The sequence below is a fragment of the Falco cherrug genome, chromosome Z, assembly GCF_023634085.1.
Source record: "Falco cherrug isolate bFalChe1 chromosome Z, bFalChe1.pri, whole genome shotgun sequence".
Taxonomy (NCBI): Eukaryota; Metazoa; Chordata; class Aves; order Falconiformes; family Falconidae; genus Falco; species Falco cherrug.
The window spans coordinates 21,988,113-22,012,121 of NC_073720.1; the positions used below are offsets into that span (position 1 = coordinate 21,988,113).

Genomic DNA, 24,009 nt, shown 5'->3' on the forward strand with positions numbered 1-24,009 from the left:
TGAAGCAAAATCAAAGCTCTGTTGAAATAATGTTTTGAGCAATGTTGAAGGTTTTTGGTCATGCCGAGCAGGGAACTTGCATTCTAATAATAGCAAGTTTATAAGGTTCAATTTAATAAGCATAGTTTAAAAGGGAGCCCAGTAGTTCTGAGTGACTTGCCTCTCTGACCTGCTTATTTGCCAGAGCATAAGATTGCATGTAACTAGTGTAAGTCCTTCTCTAGTTGCATGCCAGCATTCTTTTCTTGGGCCTTTTTTAGAAACAGACATGATTTTTGACATAGATTAGTTCTCTCACTTTTTTCTTTTTTTTTTATCAGTAATTCATACTTCAGAAAACAGTCAGGGAAATTGTATAGATCAGTTAGTTTTGAGGGTCTGGAAATATGGTCAACTTGCAGGTCATTCCAGTTCATAGTGCAGGTAACCAAGGGAGGCAGGGACTGGACTTAACTAAAGAAGTGCTGTAGTGACATATTAAGAGTGTTAAAACTTGAATGTGTTGAAAGTCTTCTGCAAGGGGTTATTCTCTAGCTACTAGGTTTTAGGTTTCTTTCCTCATTCTGATAATTAACTGAAAGTTTGGTGTATACAAAAAGATGTCCCATTGAACTTTCTGTAAATTGGAAGACAGTCTTGTGTTTTGCAGTATGGTACTTGCACTGAAACATCCAAAAGAGTCATTCTTTTCAGTGTCAGTAAAGTACAGTTCAGTAAGGTCACCACCCAACCAACCACAATATTTATCCCTGGAGAGGAAAAACCAAAGACAGCCAGTTCTTAACTATGTGAATAGATAAATCATCTTTATTAGTGAAATTTCTCTTCGTGGATTGTATTTTTATGTATGGAAAGGAGATGAGAAGAATACGAAACAGACTAGTTTGCTTGCAAATTGGAAAAGTAGCGTTGTTTTACATATTTCACATTAGTGTCTACAGAAGAGAGGAACATAAACTTTTCTATAGCAAAATACTGTAATACACCTGGTAGGCTGTGTGTGCTTTCTAAGCTACTTTAAAAAAACAGTAATAGAATGAGAAATTGTATGTTACTTTACTGTATTCAGAGAACAGCAAAGTGTTCAAAACTACCATTTTAGTAATTAGCATATATATTTTCATTTTTCTACCAACATTAGATACAGAAACAAATGGTGAACTGAACTTGCTCTTCTTGAATGTCGCACCATAATGACATTGTAGGAAATTCTTTAAGGTTTTTTCCAGCTAATTTCTGGAGGTTTATCACTGCAAAATACTGTAGAATGAGTAGCAGGTTCAAATAACTGGTTTGAGAGCATTTGGAATGTAATGAAAGCCCTTTTTTCAACTACTGAAAAGAACATAAAATACAATTTAATTCTTTATGTAAAATAAAAACAGGTCATTTTTCATGGGTTAATATTTAACCCTTTCGATAGTAGAGCGAGATAATGAATGGGAAAATTACTTGTCTCAAGCTGGTAGGCACTGTATCTGGGCTAGCTATTTTAGTGCAGCTTGAATTCTAACATGAGAAAATTGCAGAAATTTACAATTCAAAGTGTGTTTCATCAGGGGGAAGTCCACAGATTGTTTTGACACTCAGTTAGAAATTCAGCATGAAGATGGACGTCTCATGAAATTTGCAGCGGCTGATTGAATTTATATTTCCATAAAGGCCATCAACAGTAGCAGCCTGCGGGGGAAGTGGGGGGAAAAATGACAAAAATTGTGAGGCTAGCATTTTTTCCTCAGCCTTATAGTAGTAAATTGCTTGTAATAAGGTCCTACACTGACCAGGATTAAAGAGAAATATAGGCAGCCAGAAGGGAATGATTTCTCAGTTTAATTGATTTGAACTAAAAATGTCTGAATTTGATATTTAAATATATGTTTAGTCATCTATACAGTATGTAAAATGCAACTGCAAATCAAAAGTGTCCTTAACTGAAAAATAAGATTCTTACTGGTAATTATAGAAGGTTTATCATACAGGTAATTTGATTTTATAATAAATTCCCAGGATAGAAAATGAATTGTATCAAAATGTGCAGAAGTAGGTCGTCTTTATTAGGGATGAAGATCTCATCTCTGGCATGCTCCCTCTCATTCATACTCACATACAGATAGGAGAGAATATGTAAGATCTGTATTTATTTTTCTGAATAGCAACTCGAATTACTTTGGTTGTTAAAAAATGAAACATGCATTCACAAAAGTCCATGTTGTCAAAGCAATTAGAAAGAAATGCCACTGAGACAAACGCTGAAATAAAATTGAACAGATTTATCTTTTGTTTAGAAGGTTGTGTTTATTACCGTCTGTATTACTGTCTATTTCTATGTTCATGGAAGGAATAGGGCAGTGGGGGAAGGTTAAATATTTCTAAAGTATCTTTTCTTTTGTTAGAAGCAGTATCATTGTTGTTATTCTTGAGAGATTCTTAACTCTCTCAACACATTTGTTTCAAAATACCTTTGCATCTTAAGACTGTGGGAAGGTTTAGTGTTCAGGTGTTTGCTTTCTTGTTAGAGATTTCTACATGCAACCCCCAATGCATAGCAAGGTAGCTACGCCAACCAAGTTGTATTCAGAAGCCTTCTCCTCGTAGTTGGTAGTTTGCATCTGTGCCATCCTGTGCTGCAGTTCCATCATGTCTTGCAAGCAAAGGAAGGTCAACAATAAGGTCAGTAGACACCTGCGTGTTCCAGAAACTGACACGGGAGTTCACCATAGCTGGACAGTGCAGAGTTGTGCTTCTAGTACAGTGAAATACAAGTCTTGTAGTGTTGATATCAGTATGGTTTCTTAGTGTATGGAGATATTTAAGAATTAAAGTTGTAATATAAAAACATAGGGATCGCACATTTAGCTGCTCACGTGAGAGGAATGATTTAGAATTCTAATGAGATTAATTTAATAACTTTGCAATAATGAGAATCTCTACCGATGTCATTATTCTTGAGAGTTTACATTTTAGAGATGAAATTGGTAAAGTGTAAGTCAAGTAACTATCTTTTAACACAGTTTAGGAACCTACAAGTCTTTGACATACAAGGAAATAAATTCTACAAACAAATAATTTCATAAGTATCACAGCTTGTTCTTTCAGTGGTCGTAAACTCTGTGTATCAAGCACTTGTATTACGGTTATTAAAGTTATGCAAGTCTAGAGGTTGCTGTCCAAAGACGGTCTTTCTTTTCTTTCACTGGCATCAGCACAAATGTTTTCATATAGAAACTTTTACATGTATTTATTTGCTACAGTAGTTGCAGTTGGTGCTTTAGCTTCTATTAACAGCAAAATACTCTAAAACCAAAAGGCACACAATTCAGTATTTAAATACTTGATAATTAGGCACTTACATACTGTGAAAGCATGTAGATCTCCATATTTGCTGTTTAGTCTAAAATTTGCCTAGTTAAGATGGAACTGTGGAAGTAGAAAGCAGGAAAAACTATTAAGTGGGGACTATGTATTGTTTTTGGCAGGTGCATTTGTTTTTTCTAACTTGCAAAGTGACCAGAGAAACTCTGAGATTTGACTAGAAAAGTAAATTCATGGGTTGACTTGGATTTAAAAAGCTTTGACTTTCAGGTAGTCCTTGGTCCCTGCTGTTCCACTTTATCCTTTTCCTGCTCAGAGTAGCTTTGAAAGTACATTAGATATTGCTGCAGGTCCTTTGCTGTGTGAAGTTTTTTTACTTCTTCACCTCTCTGAGCTCACCACAACCAGCTAAAATGTACTTTTTTTCCCCCGAATCAGTGTTACTGGAAAACACTGTAACTAATGGGTGTGCACAGGTCAGCTTAAAGAAACAGACTTTTGAAGCAGAGAGTTAGAAGTAAAGTAAGAGTTAAATCAGGCAAAAATTTTCAGCTGATGAAAGGTAAATTATTCCATGTTACTACTAATAATCCACTAAATTGTTGTACTTTCTGGTAAGTATAATTTAATTTAGTTTTTTTAAATTACCAGTTACTTTTATATACTTACATATCTTAGAACTTTAAGCAAGTAAATATTTTTCTGTATGTGATGAAAGATGACATTTTGTAGACATCAAATATCAAAAGCTATAGAAGTGCTTGCTAACCTGAACAATGATACTTAAGCATTAGTATAGCATTTTTTGAAAAAGTGTATTACTAATTATGCTTGCAATTTATTTCATGTTTCTGTTGCCTTTCTAATAAATGGTGACTAGTATATTAAATAATAAGTAACATGTATATAATAAAGATACGTGAAAAAGACTAGAAATTTAATGTAAAGATAAACTTGAAAGTAAATGAAATACAATGGCTGAACACAAAATTATTGTGTTTATGTTAAGTGTCAAAACTAGTGAGTCAGAAATATGTTTGGAAATCTGTTTATAAACTGCTGTGCACCTTTTTTTAGATATATCAATTTAATGATCTCCCTTTCAACCCTCACACATTTTAAACAAATCGGGATACAAGAGTAAAGTTGTAGGGAGGTTTTTTTGCCCGTTAACTGTCTGCCCAGCTTCTTCCTAAGGATCTTGAGAGTGATATGCTATTATAATAACTAATATCAATCACAGAGGAGGGGCACATTTTTTAGAACTGAGATGACAGTTTTGAATTCAAGATGTATAACCCTATTGTAATATTTACAGATACAGAGTTGTCTTTAAGCCCACTTCAGTAGCATTTTTTCTTTCTTGTAGTGAAAGTTAGACGTGATCTGCTTATGGAATAAAATATTCAAATTCAGGTAGTTTATCTGAATAAAAAAAACTTTAAAATTGGAAATAACTGATGCTAACATACTTTCATTGGAACTTTCTGCTGCGGTATGTATGTGCTACATAGTACTGATATTTTGAGGCACAAGACATTTTTGTGATAGCATTTTGAGCTGCAATCTCAATGTACCATGCTTTTTTCCCAGGTCAGGCAATGTTAATGTTCTTCATTTTGCTCCAGTACTAATTTTTTAGTCTCAAGTGTGACTCTTCAGAGTTAGTTGAAGGTCAAGCTAAGTGAAAGTTGTGTGTTTTCAAACAGAACCTTTAGTATTGTTTTGTATAAAACATGAATAAAATATCTGGATGCAAAAGTGGCGGCAAGATCCTGCTCTTCAGCTTCCAGGGCTCTGGTTGCATTCTCAGTTAGGCCGCAGTGCCCCTGTGTGCACGTTTGTATGCTGTGGAGTAACATTGTTTGTCATGTTGGTGCCTCTGTCACCACAGCCCTTTACGTTCCTTTTTCTGAGAGCTGAGGGAGTCTTGCCACTTCACCTGGTTGTGTTGCCCCTGACCGCCTCATCTCACAAGAAATATCTTTGCCATGAGGTTACTTATAAAAGTACAAAACTTCCTGTTAGACCCAGCTGATTGATGAATTAGAAAATCTTTTCTCTTTTGACAGTCCTGGCAGACTACCATTATCTACATTTATTTCAGTCTTTGTTAGGTATTGTGTTGCCTTGAATATACAGTGTTTCTTTTGACTCCAGTGGGTGACACAGTGGGCAACCATTTGTGTGTTCAGGGTCATGCTGTAGTCACTTGTCCTGTCATATTGAAATTACTTCCTCTTCTCCCAAGGAAAAGCTCTTGCTCTTTCCTGAGATCCCTGTCAGGCCTTGTCTTGGCCAGTGGGCTGTCCCTCTGAATCCACACTAACCTGCTGCTTTTACCAGCCTTCCTTTTGAAAATGGTGTTTTGGTGGTCATCACTCCAACTGAAAATATCAGTGAAATGAAAGACGGATGGCCAGGTGGTCTGTGAAGACTGCATCGTGTTTAGGCTCTGCTCTCTGATACTTCACACACACACCCCTTTTTCCTTGAGCCTTGAGCTTTCACAACAGCGTTTCTTGTTTTCTTCCCAAAGCCATATTTTAACCCATGAAGAGTAGCATTTCACCTGCTGCATGAAGTGAGAAGCTTTTTTTGAACAGAATATACACATTCGGCATGTCTCCCAAGTTGACAGACGTTTGCAGAGGGTGTCAGGAGCTCAGTTGAGTTCTATTCAGATTTCCAAGCACGCTGCCAACTTCAGTCATGTTGGCACATTTAGAGGGGGACCACTGCCACCTTCTGTATCTGAAATATTAGGACCTCTGTTCCCATCTTACTCGAATGTGAACTTTGCAGGAGTTTTTGAGTAATTGCTTATAGGTGAGAAGTAACTACAGTAGGAATTTATTTGTTGTGTTATATTATTATATCTGCATCCCACTTTTTCATCTGAGTCTGTATATTTGAGAATGGTGTTTGTCAAAGGACTAGGTGGCATGTATATTTATACACCTATTATGTTCTTAAAATGCTCTGTCTTGGAGTATACAAGTAATGCAGCTTCAAAGGATAATTTTGTAATTTATGTGATAAAGTCAGCAGCATGTAAACTGTAGGATAAAGAGTATTTTCTAATGCCATTTAAAAGAAATGTCTGTAGGGTATGCATATATGTGAAATGGATAATACGTCTCAAAAGACAAGTTACTTTAGCTACCCTTCCTTTTCCTCAGAAGTTGCCCTCTTGAGTCGACTGTGGCTGAAATACTTGAGTGTTCTGGCCTATACTCTGCAATGAAAACCAAACACAATAAAACAGCAGTAATAGTATCTTTAATCCTTGAAGTACTATGCACAGTATTAACTGTAACTGTATAACTGTTCAGACCTTGTATAAGACTAAATATTCTTTGTAATTCTCAAACCTGTAATCCTGCAAGATTTACTTAAATGTACTGAAAAGCAGAAATAGGATTGCACTAGTTCCTTGAAAGTGTATGTGCAGCTAGCTGTAATAATTCCATTTATTCTGAGAAAAATTGGAGATAGTAAATGAAGGTTTGCAAATTATTTATAATTGAAATATAATTAATCATCCAAACCACACTGCAACACTGCTGTGTTGGGTCATATTGCTTAATTAATGATCTCCACAGCTGTAACTTTCTTTTAATTTCATTTACAATTGATACCCTTGCTGCCATTTGTTCATTTCTCTTTCCTGCATGGCTGTCTTTTTATTGTGTCTTCCTACATGATGTTTTTATTTATAGAATACAAGTTATTGTACACTTTCTAGCTGCTTGGTAAATTCTCTTTATACATGCTACATCCCCATTTGAAGCCATTTTTCATACAGTTACAGGAAATATTCGGTACTTCATTCCTGGATGTATTCACATTTTGACAGTAATTGGTAGAAAACTGTTTCTTGAATCAGACAGACTAAAACAAACCAAAAGAACAGTTGGGAGAAAGCTTCCATGTGCCAGAGCACTGAGCATCCATCAGCTCTCCAAGGAAGTGGCATTTGTACTAGTATAATTTACACTTTTGTTGCAAAAAAAATGTAGTTTTGCATATTTCTAGTAAGGTTATTGTGGATTCGTTTACAAAACAGTGGTTCTTTTTAAAGGTGGAGTATCATTTGGGCTTTGTGCTGCTTTAATGAGTTAGAAGGCACAAGGCTTTCCAGTGAGCAGGGAACGGGAACTGGCATTGGTGTGTCCTGCAGCCAGGTGAAAAAAGCTTGGGTACTAGAATGACAGTGTATACTCGCACAGGGGTTTTGTCTGTCCACTGAAGGAACTTGCTTCTTAAACTGCAAAAAAAAGGTATTTTTCTTAACTGCCACAGTCTCTCATAGAGCAGGCTTTCAAAACACAAGGTTTCGGTGAATGCATATAAAAGTCACGAACTCTGATCACTCAGGAAGTTACAGGTTCAGTATTATTAGATTTGTCACTCCTATTCAGTCACTACTATCTAATAATTTGAATTATTAGATTTGTCACTCCTAAAAAGTACAGAACACAGGATGTCTTTTTCATATATTTATGACACAGACATAAATGACTGTACATGTTAACTGCTCAGCATTCAGAATTATCCATAGCCTTCTGATTTTACTAGAATAAACCTTTTATTGTTAGAGAAACACAGTTGTTGTATCCCTTCTGACTAGCTTGAATGTCTTACCATGACAAAAGATCATAAAAGCAGAATCGCAAACCACATACAGGGAAGAGTGAGAAATTGATCCCCAGAAATGTATGTTTAAATTCATTTTGCCCTTACATATGGAAGACATGAATCTGTGAAGTTCAAGTAGAGAACAGTTTTAACATACTTGCCGTATAATGCATAAGATGTAAATGAGTGTCAAAGCAGACTTCTTCCCTAGGGAGTTTCCAGGCTGAACTCATAAGGGTGCTTTCAGACCTCCCATTGCTTTTACTATAAATAATACTGCTGAAAAGATAATGTATGTTTAATTGATAGAGAAGTATGCAGAATAAAACCTTTATAAAGTGTGGTTTTGCACTGTGATCACCTAAACTAAGGATTTGCAGTTGAAGACTTTTCCATTTATCTTGCTCTGCCTGCACACTAGTTTATCAGATAACAAGTTATGAAGTGATTATTTCTCCCTGAGAACTGAGCCATGTTTTCAGGATACCTTTTAAGTTTTTGAGGAAATGCATAATGTGTTATGTCATACAAGTATTTTGGTACTTTATAAAAGATCAAATAAATACTAGTTCATTTTTAAAATAATAAAAAAAGACCTAGTCTATCACTGATTAATGATGGTCTTTTTTTTCTGTCTGTCCCTTCTCTTTGGCCTCATTAATAGCAGTGTTGCATGTATTAGTTTTTTGAGACTGTTTCAGTGCTTTTCATCACTAGACTCAGTCCCAGTAACGGCTATCAGTTTGTCAGGCATCGTTTGTATGTATAGAAACTCAGAAACCATTCTCATAATCATTAGCTGCTAGATAATCATATGTGAATAAAAAGAACTTGGAGATGTTTCCGGACAAGTTGTAGTTGTCCAGAGACTTTTACTAGGACAAATACTGGCACTATGTACAGCCGGAATCATTGTAGTAATCACTTTTTTGGTCTTTGTGAAAGTAAAATATTTCTCCACATATATATAAGCCCTAGTGAATCAATGTATACACACTGATTGCTAATCTTCTGTGAGATAATGTGGAATAGATGTACCAAGTATTTAATACAGTTATTCAGACTTCAGGTTCTGCCTTCCTCTTGTCTTCCTGCTGGCTCTAAAATACATATTTTTAATTTTTATACAGGACAGCTTCCTAATCCTGGTGTGGCGTGGAGTGTTATGTTCTGATTGCATATTGTAGGTATATGTAATTTGAATGCATTTATCTGCTTACACAGTTATAGCACTTACAATGCAGTGAATTTGGGCCTTTTTAAAGTCACTGTCTGGCTAGAGCTAAGGGTTTGGGGATTGTTGTGGGGAGTAGTGAGGGGTGTTTATTATTTTTTTGCTTATTTGGCTGTAAAGAAGATACTGTAGAACATTTGGATCCAGAGAACTCTGTGGTTTCCTTGTCTTCTATTATATTTAAGGCTGGATTTAATCTTGCTACTTTGAAGGAATTTGTCGTATCTCAAAACAAATACCCTCATTTGTTCAATAAGCCCTTTAGTTCTAAAAGCTCTGACAAAATACTCTTGTTTATCAGAGAGAGGTTGTATCTTTGTTACTGCAGATTAACTGCCCTTCTTTGAGAATAGTGTGCGGTGGAGGAGTGCATTGGTTGATTGGTTTTTCTTCGAGCAGCACAGGCTATCAGAGATAACAAGCAGTATGTTTTAATCCTTGTCCATGACCTAGATTTCTAAGGTATTGGCATAGTATCTTTAATGGTACCCATATCCTCAGGAACAGTGATAGCATCTGCATCCTCAATAACAATAACAGGAGAGATAATTTCTAAAATAAAAGCATTTGTCAGAATTGTAGATAAATATACATGGACTGTGTAAACAATGAACAAACTCAACCCAGCAGTCAGTGTCAGTAATGGCAGTATTTTAATGAAATTATTTCTGCCAGATCCAGGGAACTAACGCCTCAGATGTTAGTTTTGATGCATCTATAGGAATTGCTGCCGCATCTTTGGATTGGTGCGTAGATGTTAACCCAGACCCCACAAGATGTTTTTTTGTAAGTTTATACTAAAACCACATCTTCTGGCATACTGAAAACTTACGAGCTCTCTCAGTGCAAAGATTGTATTTTGGGGGCCATCTTGGGGTTGGGTTCACTATTAGCATGCAGAATGATTTCAAAGCAATATTCAGAAGGAATAGAAAGAGTGTATTGGAATTACTCTCTGAAATCCAATGCAGAGTTGGACTGCCACACTGGTGGTAAGCAAAACTTTTCCCCTTCCACATGCAAATGTTTTAAGTAGATGTTTTACTAAGCTTGTCTTCACATCTGGCTGTATACCAAAAAAATTACTTTCTACTAGCCTCCAAATGGTCATGTTATGTTCATGACGCATTTGTCTATATATGTGTGTGTGTGCGTGTATATGTATTTTAAAATTTTTCATCTGAGGTGATTCCATTTCAGAGATGGGTAAAGTGATGCTGGCACACACAGTGCAGAGTTTGCACTGAATATTTTGCAAGCTTGCAAAAGTTCTGAGTGATCTGATCAAAACTTTTTTTTTACAAACATTTTATACTTTCTATTTCTGCCTGTGGCTTGGTACCATTAAACTCAGTAGAAAATTTGTTGACTTCTCTGTGTGTGCATGTTAGCTTTATTTGTCTTAAAAATATCAGACAGTTCTTTGCAGATTCGCCACTGCCAAGACCAAGGTAAAAAGTAGCGTCTTCCATTAATTATTTCCTAGAATGTTCTCTAGACTTTTTCATGATGTTTGTAAAACAGAAGTGTATTATTTATATAAAACATTTATTGTAAGGTTTTTTGAAAACTTGAGCTTCCTATAGCTTGTTTTATGTTAGAGAAAATACTTGCTCATACTTAAATAAACAGTTGAGAGATTTAAATACAGTTGGCCGTAATCCAGATAGAAATTGTTAAACTTTTGGCAGTTGGACCAATCAGACAGAAATATGGTTTGTAATTTAAAGAGACCAGTTTGAAAGAGGAAGTGGGACACCTGTATATTAGTGTGTTAAATTTTGCGATTCTCCAATCATTAATTTAAAATTACTCCTGGGAGGCTATTCCTGCTAACTTTTGCTTAAAGTTTAAATTGAGAAACATTCTGAAGATTGCCTTAAAGACATAGTTCTAAAATGTACTAAGCTCCTTCTGTAAAGGTAACCTTACTCATGATGACATGGTACTGTATTGAATAGAGGGGGCAGTGTATTGAGAAAACGTCTCCTTCTGGTGTTGGTGACGGCTGCTGTTAATAGATCGCATTAGGAAAATGGATGGTGAAATATTTACTGGCACTGCACATTGGCTTAATTGGTTTTCCGCTCCTGGTGTTTTCTTCTGTTACTGGTTGCATCATTATTAGAATATTTGTTCCATCCCCAATTTCAGAAATTACAGCTTGGTGTATCAGTAAGTCTTACAACCCAAGTATGTGTGTGTCTGTAGGGGATCTGTTGGAAGAGACAGCTTCCAGACAATTTTTTTGTATTAAATGTCTGTTATTCTTGACAGATGTGCAAGATGGAGTCCTAGACTAGGGGAGGTATCAGTCTTCAAAAAGCCATAGCTTAGACATACAACTAGGTGAAAGTAGGAAACAGTAAACTCCAAAGCCTGTGTTGTTTTTTTTAACTTGTTATTAATACTTGTTATTTCAACTGTAGTAAATGAATTTTTAAACCCAGAGTTCTTTTTTACCTTTTTCTTATTGACACCCCCACTCCCCATCACTCCTGTCTCTCCCCTGTCCTTCCTGTCTGATTGTGTAGCTGTTGTTCCAAAGTTTCATTGATCTATGCCGTGTCTTTACTGTCAGCACTTTGGCTAGGTAATTTTCATTTGAACATTGGTGTTATCATACATGTTACTGTGATGTTTTTTCTCCTGAAAACGTAATTAGGGAGTGGGTCATAGAAAATACGTAACTGTATGTATGTACATACATTCAGTATATCAGTGGCTGGATGCATGCAATGGAGTGGTTAAGCAAAAGTGTGATTACTATGGACTAATGACCCACATAAATACAGGCCTTTTGATTTACAAGGGGAAAAATGATCTGCCATTTATGTCCAACTGGAAAACTTCAATATACAGAACTGTTAACGGCAAAATGGAATCAGGTTGCAGGCTGTACACTCCAGATGTCTTGACAGCTGTTGTAAAAGTGGATTGTCTTTTCAGAGGGCTGAGGGACCTGGAACATATCCATCCAAAGAAGCTAACAAGTGTCAAAATCATTCTGGTTAGCTGCAGAAGATAAAATTAGTATATGAAATCAGAATGAATCCATATAGACCTGGTTGCTCTGCAATATTACTTGAGGTTGGGTTAAATAGGGCAAGATTGGGTTATTGCCTGTTTGGAAGGTGCTGTTCTGAGTCTGTCTTCTTTGATTTTTGGAAAAGGGGCAAAATTTCTTGATCTAACAGGGTAAGGTGTTTAATTTCCTTAGTCATGCATGACTACAGCAAGAATGATATTGAGCAGGTTTTTCTGACATATAGATGATTTTCCTGCACTAAAAATAAATAAAGGAAATAAAAATTTTCTTGGAAATAAAAACTGTGGCTCTTGTTTCAAGGAGTAGTGTATAGTCTTCCTTCTTGACATAAGTTTATTTGGGTTTTGTTTGCTTACGAAGTGTGTATACATTGTGATAGCTAAATTGCTTGTTAGTAAATAGTTGGATAGTAAGCCTTGTTTGCAAAAAGCATATATAACATATATAAGCATATGCTTATAAGAAGGGCAGAATGTAGATGGCATCACAAGTCATACTTGTTGACATACTGGATTAAAATTTGGGACAAAATCGGGCAAAGCATACTCTTAAGTGTTTGTAAGTCAAGTGTACAGAAGTGAGAACTTCTCCAAACAACTAACGGTCCATCCTAGAGAAGCTTCTGAAGATGATTTATATACAGATCACTTTCCCTGAGAAAAGCTGGCTGTGGATCATACAGAGATGGGAAAAGTCCATGTCTGTGGAAATTTCAGGGAAGAAGCAAAGTCTTCTGGGACAGCATCAGATGTGCTGCTGTTATGTTAATACCCATTTCTGACAAAAGGTATGATGTTGGGACATGTTGGGCAAAGTTAGAACTCTCTCCTCAGCTAAATTCCATGTTAAAATTTGACATTTCTGGTGACTTCATGACAATTAAAACCAAAAAGCTTATTCTTCTGTGAGAGACACAGATCTGATCTTAGCTGTGTTTAAACTAAAAAAACTGTAGGTTGTGGGGGTTTTGTAAGATACACTGACTAGAGGCTGCAGCACATGTATACACTGTTTGGGCTAGTGTTACTTGCTGGTCCTGAATGGAAGACTGTCAGACTCTGAGATAAGGTGGGAGAAATTGTCAAAACTCTGAATCTGCTGTGACTAACCTTTCTGGGATGTAAGTAAACCTGCTCAAAACCATCTTGGCTGTCTTCAGCTTCTGTTGCAACATGAGCCTACCCTCAATCTTTTTGTACCACGTCAAATCCATTGTTACTGGGATACAAAGAATATTTAATGAGTTGTATTGGTAAAATCTGATAAACAAGTCAATTAAACATGGCAAACGCTTCCCACTTCATTGGACATCAGTTGTAAATACTGTAGAAAATCAAAGCAAAGTGGGATGGGAACAATAAATTTTGGTACACTGTGGCATAATAGCAACAGCAATCAATACAAAGTAACAAATAATACTAAGATGGTATGGCTATGACTTTGGCATTGTCAGCAGGCATTTCTAGGGAAGTGGAAAGGCACTGTGAGGCTTCTAATACCTGTGAGTCTTTTCTTTTGACAGTGTGTGTTCCCCAAAATGGAAGTAACCATCCTGACTTCAGACCTTCAGTAGAAATATGAATCTTTCCTTGGGAAAGAAAATAGCACTTGCAGACAACTCTGTAAAGCCAAATGTGTTGTTGATAAGACATAAATATAAATAGCAAAATGGAAGCATGATTTTTGACCCTGAGTGCCTGGTACTTACAGCATTTTTTGGACTTGCTCATTCAGCACCTAGCAAGTTTAATATTGCTTGATCCTGCGTCACTAAAACTGGAAATAACTAATCCTGGTTCTTTTGAGGTTAATGGAAATCAGAACCCTAGATCAGAGCAGGCTATGGCCTTACCTGCTGCTCTTAGCAGTTGAAATGAGTTTCTAATACAATTTTATAAAGCATATCAAGTGTATGAATTGTTGGAGAAAACATTACTACGTGCATAAGAGGTAGATATTAGGTGCAAACATTAAATGTTCTCTATTTTATTTTAGACTACTGTATTATTCTATGAATAAATATAGTTAACTACTGAAAGTTATTAATTTGTCACTCAGCAAAAATTATCCTCATAGCAATTAAATTTTGAAAAAATCGGAATTCTTTGGGAGAAAAGTATTATCTTAAAATGTTGACGTCTTTCCTACAGTGAAGATTGCTATTGCAGAAATACTGGAATTCTGACCATAAGGTAATGTGAAGTGTTCAGCAATGAACAAGGTCTCTCAGCTAAAAATTTATGCAAAGGAGGGATCTAGGCTTGCATAAAGTAATTAAAGTAATGTTTACCATAAAATAGTTGTTTTCCTTTTGTTTTCCTTTTTCTTCACAAAAGACTTTTTTTTTTTCCAGGGGGGTGGGGGGGGTGGGGGGGGGGAATGTTGTCCTTGTCCTCCAATAGAGATTAGAACTTCTTATCTTGCTCTGAAGGTAGTGGGCAACTCCAGCATATAGAGAAGTAATCTACTTTTTGTTGCCTCTAGAGATGTAGTTGTTTCTCTGCTTTGTGTGTAGAACTGCTGATAGTTGAGTTGCTTTGCTACCTTAAGTACTGCTTCATATTGAGAAAAAACTGGGGTTTGGAAATGGGGGATCTGTTCTATGACCTTTGTAAGAAACTGCTGAAAAAATATTTAGAAACCTTATTTTCCAGTAGGTAAAATTCATGTTGTATTAAATGAAACACAGCATCATCTCTTCAAACTACATAGCACTTCAGCAAATAGGTGCACTTCAAAAATGCTTGTTTCATCACAAAGTTTACAGCAATGCTGTGCAACTGAAATTTACTTCATTTGTCTTAAAATAACAAAGGCCACATATTCAGTCTGCGTTTTTAGAAAGATTTCTGTGAGTAATTAATAAAGTGTTTCTTCCATGGCCTTTTACCACACAGACAGTGCAAATCAGCAAGCCAAAAGAGTCCTGGTCCTGAATTCTCACGTGGTGGCTCCATGCATGCATGTGTAGAAGGTGATTCCATTTCCATCTGCTGACTACAAAACATACTGATATTTTATAGCCAACAGGGGCTCTTGCTTAGTTCAGGTACCAAAAACATCCAGTTCCCTTTTGATGATCCCATTTCTCTTCTCACTGATCAGATGTGCAATGGTTTGTTCTAGCCATGCACATTAGACAAACTGATTTGGAGGTTAATAGAGAAATTTTTTCAAATAACATTTTTGTAAACAGTGAAAATAAATCGAGAGCTGCTGGAGATCTTCAAAATAGGGTATGTGTTTATGTATTGTTTTAAGAAATTGGTGTGGGAAGAATAATGATTTGGTTATAGAACAGTGCAAGTTTGAGATTATTCATTATTTAACTCTATTTTCAACTAGAAGATTCTTCAATGGGTTTTTCTTAATGCAGATGCAGATATAACAGATTTAGTGACTGCAGTGGAAATAGCTAGGATGTTTTGCCTGTAGAAAAGGGGCTCTTCCTTAGAAGAAACTGAAAAATGAAAATAGTAATTTTATAACATTTGTGTGTATCTACAGTTAAGCATGTTTTTGTTGTGAAAGTATGACTTAGTTTCTAAGTGTCATAGCCTATAGATAGGGCTGCAGAAGTTTAGGAAATAATTCATTAAGTCATTTGCGACTCTTTACATTTCACTTACTTTTTCCCTTGTTGGCTTTGGCTACCCCTTTCTCATGCCAGCAGGCTGCCCAACTTCTGTTAAACACTTTTGTTTTCAGGCTTTTATACAAATTCACTTCAGTCATCACACATTGACTTCCAGAAAGACTGGGACAGAAAAGCTTAGGGAAAATACGTACAGTAAGAAAGTATATAAATCTAAAATGTGTAAATACTGTCTCACTTGCTGAAAGATCTGTCTGCTACTTAGAGTTCTTGGCCCACTTTGCCTGCTTTGCAACTCCTGCAAAGTTGCAAATCTTGGCTGCTTTGGTGTTCTGTGTAAATGATGTTGTATCTGAGTATTCCGTGTGAGTATTCTGTACATGTTAAATTCTTCCTAAAGTAATGTGCTTTTATTTTAAGAGTTATTGGCTGTTACTCTTTGAATATGTTGTGTTTTACATAATACCAACTTCAAGTATTAATGGTTCTTCTATGTTTCTAAGACTTAGTGGTCACATGAATTGGACGTTAAGTTTAAATTTAAAAATGTAAGTAGTGGTTCCTTTATTGCTGTTTGCAATTGCTTCATATGTATACACTTCAAGTGAAGTTTCTTGAGTTGCAGTAGCAAAGAACACAGCATTTATTTGAAAACATGGGAATTAATTAATATAAAGTAAAATAGTCAATATCTTTAGTATGAGAAAACGCTCCTCTAAACTGTAAAAGGCTTTAATTGCATCTAAAGAGGCCTGCGTGTGATCTTCAGTAGAAAAGTCTATGTAAATTATTTGCCAGTGGTGGTCTACCAAAAGAAACCTAGGAGACAAGGCAAATCAGGCAGTTGGAGTTAATTAGTGTCATGTGTGCACAATAAATATAGAGAGGCTTAAGAGCCACCAGCAGTACTGTGTGATGATATTTCAAAATAACATCCTTGGAAAATAATGGATATGGCTCTACAATGTTATTTGACTGTGGGATCTGCAGAATTAATGGGTTTTTTACAGGTCTTACGAGAGCTTGCAACAGAACAAAAAGTGGTGTGTTATGTTAAAGGCAGATTGGTTAAAAACGTTTTTTATTTGGGAATACATAAAGATAAAAACATCAATAACAAGTGGTAACAGGTAGAAAAATGCACTTCTTTGTTACTTATGCTTATGTCAGTTTATTCAGACTGTTCTACCTGTGTAGGATTCAAATTAGGGACAGTTTTTTAAAAGGTGCTGTGCAGTAAAATCTAGTGACTTCCCAATAATAGAGAAGAGCGTGAATTCTGAGGCTTATATGGGTTCAGACCTAATTAGATTGGTCTTCAGCTTTTCTGGAAAACTTTTGTGTGGGAAGAAAGTAATTCTGTATTTTTGCTTTGTAGATAAGGAGTTTGAAAAATGGAATTTTCCGTGGTGTTGTTAAAAGGAAATTATTTTAAAGCGAGTGTATGAAGTATATAATCTTCAGCCTATAGGAATTGTGCACTTAAAAACAAATCAGTGTAAATTATGTATCTTTCAACACCGATCAAAAATATCTAATCTTGGAGATGAAAGTATGCCACACTATTTTCTTCTCCTGATGGCGTATCCAAAACAGTAAAAATGTTGCATTGCTTAAAAATAAAAAGAAATAGTATAAAGCTAAAGAAGGTACTTAAAAAAGGAAATGCAGTTTCTGTACAAGTTCTTATTTTACTGTATTAAATACTTAATGATGAACAATACTATGCGGTTTAGCTGTTAACCAGAAATGGGTGAATTGTAACTCCTGACCGCTATCAGTTTTAAAGTAACTTCAGTTGAAACACTTGTTGAAAATATACTGAACCATGATATATTCATCATGATGTGAATAATGAATTACATCATTATTCACATCATGATGAGAGAAAATATTTTATGCAGATAGTTATTTGTGTTGCCTCAAAATGTCAAATTTCTCGGTATCAGCCTCCTAGGAAGGGGAAGAAGCAGGGAGAAAAAGCCTGGGGAATGTTGTTAGGATTTTTTTGCTGTGAGGGATGGTGAACTTGCATGTCTTCCCGGTATCGGCTAATTTAAAAAGCAAATTAAAATACTGTTTCTCAGTACAGTAGCATGATATCTGACAGTCAAGTCTGCTGTGTGCTGTGTCACTTGTTGAACCTTAGTTCTTCCTCTTCGGCAGTAATAGAATCTGTGTATGGGATATAGGTCCAGATTCTCCACGCTGGCTCCAGCTTCCCTTTCAATATACTAAATTCCCTGATAGAGCTACCTACCGTGTTTTTTTGTTTTTAACATGGAAAATACTCAAGTTTGCAAGCATATATGAAAAGGCTTACATGCACAGAGTAGTTGCCAGTGACCAGAGATGATATGGCCTGACTGCTTTGCAGAGCTCACCAGTGAACTTTCAGTGCTGGGTTTTGACTTGAGAACAGCATCGAGTTTCTGATCCCTCACCAGCAATGGTATGGAAGATTCGCAGGTTAAGGGAAAAAACAGTTGATGGAAAAATGATCGGCAGGTCTTCAGAGAAGCATTCTTTAAAGGAGGGATATGCTAAGGTGGATGACTTGAGCTGAAATATATTTGTCATTAATAATCCCAGTCAACTATAGAACATGCAAGCTATTGTTAAATTTACTAAAACATATAATTTCAAATTGATACCGAAATGGTAATAATTTTCTCAGTATTTTAATCCTTCATTTTTACCCTGTAGACAACATTGCACTTGTGTTAATAAGCACAGTTCTTTCAAAACAAGAATACAACCAGTAATTTAAATATTATATAAAAATATATTTAATTGCCTTTTTTTTTCTTTTTTTTCTTCTTTTCTGTTATAGGGCAGATTATACCGGAAAGAAGATTTGTAGAAGCAATAAATAGTGAAGCATATCGGTATGAAATGGGTGACTTTCCAACAGAATGGGAAGGTAAATCTTGAATATTTTTGTTTTATTTTAAAATAATTTTGCCATTGCCGTTCGGTATTTTTAATGGAAAGCCTGATTATGTGAATACGTTGTCTGTTACTTTTCACATTGAGCAATGCAGGCTTTTGTTTAAAAAGCATAGCTATTGTGAATTCTTAAAGCAACCCCTTTACAAATAGGATAAATTTTGTTTAGGAAAATTTGTTTAGGAAACATTTAATAAAAAATGTAAATAAAGCCTGTTTGATCATGACTTTCTCCTCTTAAATGGGAAAATATTTGTGCCTGAGGGGGGATCTGGTAGCATAACCAAAACTAAGTGTGTTAAAGTTCCTAATTATGCCTTCACGGCAGTGTTAATTTGTAGGTCAGTTGCATTATTGGTGGCACAGTGATGGGGTTTTTTGGGTTTTTTTACAGTGGCATTTGGTTTCCTACACTCTCACTTGCACCATCTTGTAGGGAGTTGAAGAACCTGTTAGTAATTAACCATTTTTTCCCACTTCTATTGATGAAAGTTTTGTCTGCAAATTTTGGACATAGAAAGAAATTTAGGGAGGCTGGAGCGGTTCCTTGGGATTAGCTGAGCAGCCCTTGGAGAAAGAGAATGCAGAGAGGCAGAATATAATGGTCCTTGAGGCTGTAGGAGCTGGAGTTAAGTGTGGCTTAAAATCCAGGACTCTAAAGCATAAGCAAGGAACCCCTGAAATAGTAGATAGAGTCTACCCATCATTCAGCATATTTTGGGGGAGAATAGTATCTCAGCATCTCCCAGAAGTTGGTAGGTTTTAAGTAAACAAATTTAAATTTCAAGCAGTGTGTAGTTAAACTGTGGAATTCCTTGTCCTTGAATTTCTGCTTGCTTGGAAGTTTGCATGGATTCAAAAAGTGATTAAAAGAATTTGTGGAAGAAAAAGCCTTCCCAGAGACATTACTGTGATATAATTTGTCAGTGAGCTGCATATTAATAGAGGCTACAGTGTGTTTTGAAGAAATATTGCAATATATTTATTTGCTTTACCTCATTCTCTTCCCTTTGCACTCACTGTTTGCCCCTGAGGGAGATGGTACTGAGCTAAGAGAAAACTTTGGTCCCCTTATATACCTTCATGGAGTTAGTAGAGAGAGATGAAACGTTCCCATCTTGCATTTTATCATTGTCATTACACCGATTCCTATGATTTTTATTTGTGATCAACTAAGGCTAATATTAACAGCTAAAAGTTTCTCAAAGTTGTTTCAACCCTATTAGCAGCATTTGCCAACTGTGATGAAGCCACAGTATCAACAGCTTCTGTCTTCTACTGCGGCAGTACCCACAGTTGGCTGGTACATCTTAATCTTGTTGCTCCTAGTTCTTTACCAGTCCAAGATAGACATCCTCCGAAGAACAGCAGCAGCCTGGTAGGCTTGTCCTTACTAAATCATCTGGTGCTTGAAATGGTATCTACCTAATCCAACTATTTGAAGTTCATCCAAAAGTTCTCCAGCCACTGCTGGTCATCTAAGGCCTGTGTGACTGTCATTCAATCACTCTGCACCATAAATATTGAGAAGCATGTATAAAGCCTCAGGTAACTGCTCTGCTGTGAATGTATTCTAATCTAAGACCTGCTGCTGCCTGTTCAGAGTCAAAAAATGCAATCCAGTAGTCTCTACCTGCACTTTGCTGGAATTAACAGGAAATAACATGGACAGTCAGACTGTCTTAGGTGGGTGTGAGCTGATCACCCTTTCACAAAGGGCCTAGACTGGTTCAACCAACTTGCTGTATGAACCTGTTCCCTAGGACTGCTGCAGTCAGTGTAGCACTAAGGTGCCTGCACTGTATCTCTTTTCAGAAGCCTTAGCACAAATCCCTGTGACTTGATAGTATGGTGTGTGGGCGGGTACAGCTGTTTGGAAGGATGCTTTTGGCATCAGTGCAGGGACCTTGGAGTCAAGGGACAGGTACCCTGCAGTATGGACTTGCCTAAATAGATGCAGCTGCCAGACCATGGATGCACTTTTGCAAGTCAAGGCATCTTATTCAGGGTTTTTTAAAGAAAAGAAAATTGACCATTCCCATTTCTATGAGCTGCATTTACACTTTTAATGCTTAACTTCCTCATCTTTGTAACTGCATTTTTTTTTTTCTTGGAGATTTTGTCAGCACCGAAAAGAAAGGATTCACAGAGAAAAGGAAAATACAGTATGCAGATAGGTAACAGCCTTTCCCTCTTAAGTACTGAATTCGTCTGGAAAGAGAAAGAAAAGATACATGCATCCTTCTTCCCCTATGTATTCCTTAAGCAGAGTGGGTGTGTAGTGCATGTTTGTGACAAATAAAGCATGGGAATTACACAAAAAAGACTAACCTGTATTTTTTTTTTTTTTTTGTCCAGTGCCAATTTCAATATTACAAACAGTTTTGTGGAAGTATAACGTAATTTTAAAAAGCCAAACCTGGTACTTCTGCTGTTGTTATAGAGGCTGTTCAAAGAACTATTGTGCCTTTGCTGTATATTGGGGTGCGAATTACGGATGTGGGCTGCTCTGAAGTTCATTACTACTTCTTTTCTGCCTCCTTTAAAATGCAAAATTCTCAATGAATAAGAAATGTGAAAGAATGGAAAGAGTAGAGTTCAAATAATACTATAGAAGCCAGTTATCTGAGTGGGAACGGTTTAATTCAAGGTTTTTAGACACACTTTGCTGAAAGGCTCATTACAATTCTCTCCCTACTTTTTCCTCTTCAAAATTGGTCTAAAAGTTTTCCAGGCCCACAGGACCTGTGCTGAACTTTCAGTCTCTATCTCCTGTCCAGACTCTTGAAAATTTCCCAGTGCATTCTTTCTGTGGGTGTTCATTTTATAATTCATGCTGCCATGGATGGTGTTCGTTCCAGCAAATAGTCTGAGACTTTGCAGAAGGATTCTAAAATACTTGCTCTTTTCTCTGAACAGTGAAAGACTAAATACAAGGTTGGAAGGCGATATATTTCTTATTTCTGTTTTCTCTTAGAAATTTTATGGATATTGAGTGTTGTAAACCCTCTCTGCTCGGCACATGCTTACATCTCCAGGGGCCTGCTCTCCAAATTCTGTGTATGCACTTTGACATCTTTGGCCTCTCTGCTTCCATTTTGGCTAGTTCAGCAATAGCAGTCTCCTTGCATAGCCTTCTCAAGCTTTTCACTTCAGGGACTGTGCTGAGGTTTGTTGCCTTATTTCCTCTCCTTTTTCTTGGGACCTGCAGAGAGCTGCTTTACCTGTGCTCCTGTGCTATCTTTGTTCTGTCAGGACTCAGTTTTTTGGTTTGTGGATAATCCTTAACGGCCACCTGATTTAAAAGATGTCATTCCAGCACCTTTTCCTTCTCCTTGTTTCCCTACATCAGTGCTGTGTGACTAGAAAAGAAACCTCTTGTGACCAAAATGAATAAAAGTACTGTCCCTGGAAGTGCTTCGGGGCATGAGTTATCTAAGGAGAACTTCCACAAAACCAGGGGCAAAGGTTTGTTTAAGGAGTGGGACCAGACTGCAGTGAAATTTGAAGAGGGTCTGAATTAAGTCTCATTGTTTATCTAAGGCATCATCATGGACAGCTGGTAAACAAGTGGCTGATTTTGATGCTGTGTTTATCAAGTTATAAACGTGTATTGATATAACTGAGACTAAATAGAAAGCTATAAAATAAGTAGAAAAACCAATCGTCTAGATTACAGACTCAGTCTGTGCAAACTGTTGCTCAGGCTCTGGAGAGGATATTTGTGTGTTAGTCCTGAGGGTTTACTGAATACAAGACAGAGAGGGCTTACTTCTGAAGGGTTTGCCTGGAATTTTTCTCTTGGAGGTGTTAGTTTTAAGTGCTCCACAGGATTAGATTTCCTAAGTTCTCAGACCTGCAAATTTTCCAAAAATTCTGAATGTCCATTGAGGTTTTTTTAAAATTGAAACATGCTCAATATTCAGAGAATAGAATCATAATACCTTGTGTTATCCTTACTCTTAGCTATTTGTACACAGAAAATTAAGTTGATTTTAATTTTAAAAATCCAAAAGTATGTTTCCTTTTGTACTGTAGTTTTGAATTTAGAACATAATCCTTACACACAATACAAATATTACCTAGTTTTGTTCAGGTGCCACTTGTTTTATTATGAAGTGGGAGTGCATACTTCTCTTTTCCCTAGGCAATAAGGATGCACACAACAGATAACGTTTCTGTAATGTTAGTTCTGAATGTTCACCTACTGTAGAATGTGTGGTTTACCTCCTAAAGACTTGTCAACAGTGCTCCTGAGAGGAGATCAGTATTTTTATGTACCTATAAATATTCATGAGATTGCATGCTTCATGCAGCATTTTATTGCCCATCCATTCCTAGTGTGGGGGTTTTTTTGGTTTTGTTTTTTTCCTTTCCTGGTAACATTTAGTGATTAATGGGAATCTTAATTTGCAGGCTCCCTTTTACACTCATTACAGTGTTTTAAGTGCCAGTAGGAGTCTTAAAGTTCAATGAAAATCTCATGCATACTAATAAGAATGCAAATGAGTGCTGATGAAAGAATTCGAGGGTCTCAAGGTAGAAAATGTCTGGCTATCTTAGAAAATTCCTTTCAGACAGAAGTAGCATTACTGTGAGTACAGAATGCAGGAATTGTCATCCAGATAAAATTAGAAGCAGCAGCGTAATGATTTTGAAATGGAGGCAATGATTCACTTTGCCAAAGCTTTGGGGGACTTTGGTTGCAGTCAGTACATACATGTTACCTTCTCTACTTCACCAGGTTTAGAACATCTTGGCTGACAATGGTGAGGGCATTTTGGTTCGTTAATGTAGGGAACGGGGGTGTTCATATGGAAATCTTCTCTAGCTGTAACTGTCACTGGACACTTTTTAATTAAAAGTGAATGCATTTGTGCATATGGTGTTCAAATAATATGTAATAAAGCGCCTACCTGCCTTATTTCAACAAGTATTTAACTGTCGTGTAAATTGGTTCAGTCATTTAAACCTGCATTGACTAAAAATGTAATGAAGAGCACAAAGAAAGGTGGGAGAGCTTTTCCTTTGCTAAATTATGTACACTGACTATATTTTTTAAAAAGAATGCAAAATGTCTTAATTTCAAGATACCTTCTACTTGGATTTTGTTAAAGTTAGTGCTAACTCAGAAGTAAATCGCTGGTTTTATGTTTGTATACATTCCTTTTTCCTTTACCTGTTACCATGAATTTCTCTTACGCCTGAGTTATGAGGTGTTGGTGGGTT

The 24,009-nt window shown here is 36.4% G+C and overlaps 1 protein-coding gene across 2 annotated transcripts in view; it reads left to right on the forward strand.

Annotated features, from left to right (window-relative positions):
• The window catches only part of NDUFAF2 (NADH:ubiquinone oxidoreductase complex assembly factor 2), a 69,097-nt gene that overhangs the window by 29,292 nt on the left and 15,796 nt on the right, over nucleotides 1–24,009 (forward strand). For both annotated transcript variants that reach the window (XM_055699459.1, XM_055699460.1), the window contains one exon: nucleotides 18,665–18,754. In XM_055699459.1, coding sequence (XP_055555434.1) covers nucleotides 18,665–18,754 — 90 coding nt within the window. The remainder of the gene's footprint in view (nucleotides 1–18,664; nucleotides 18,755–24,009) is intronic.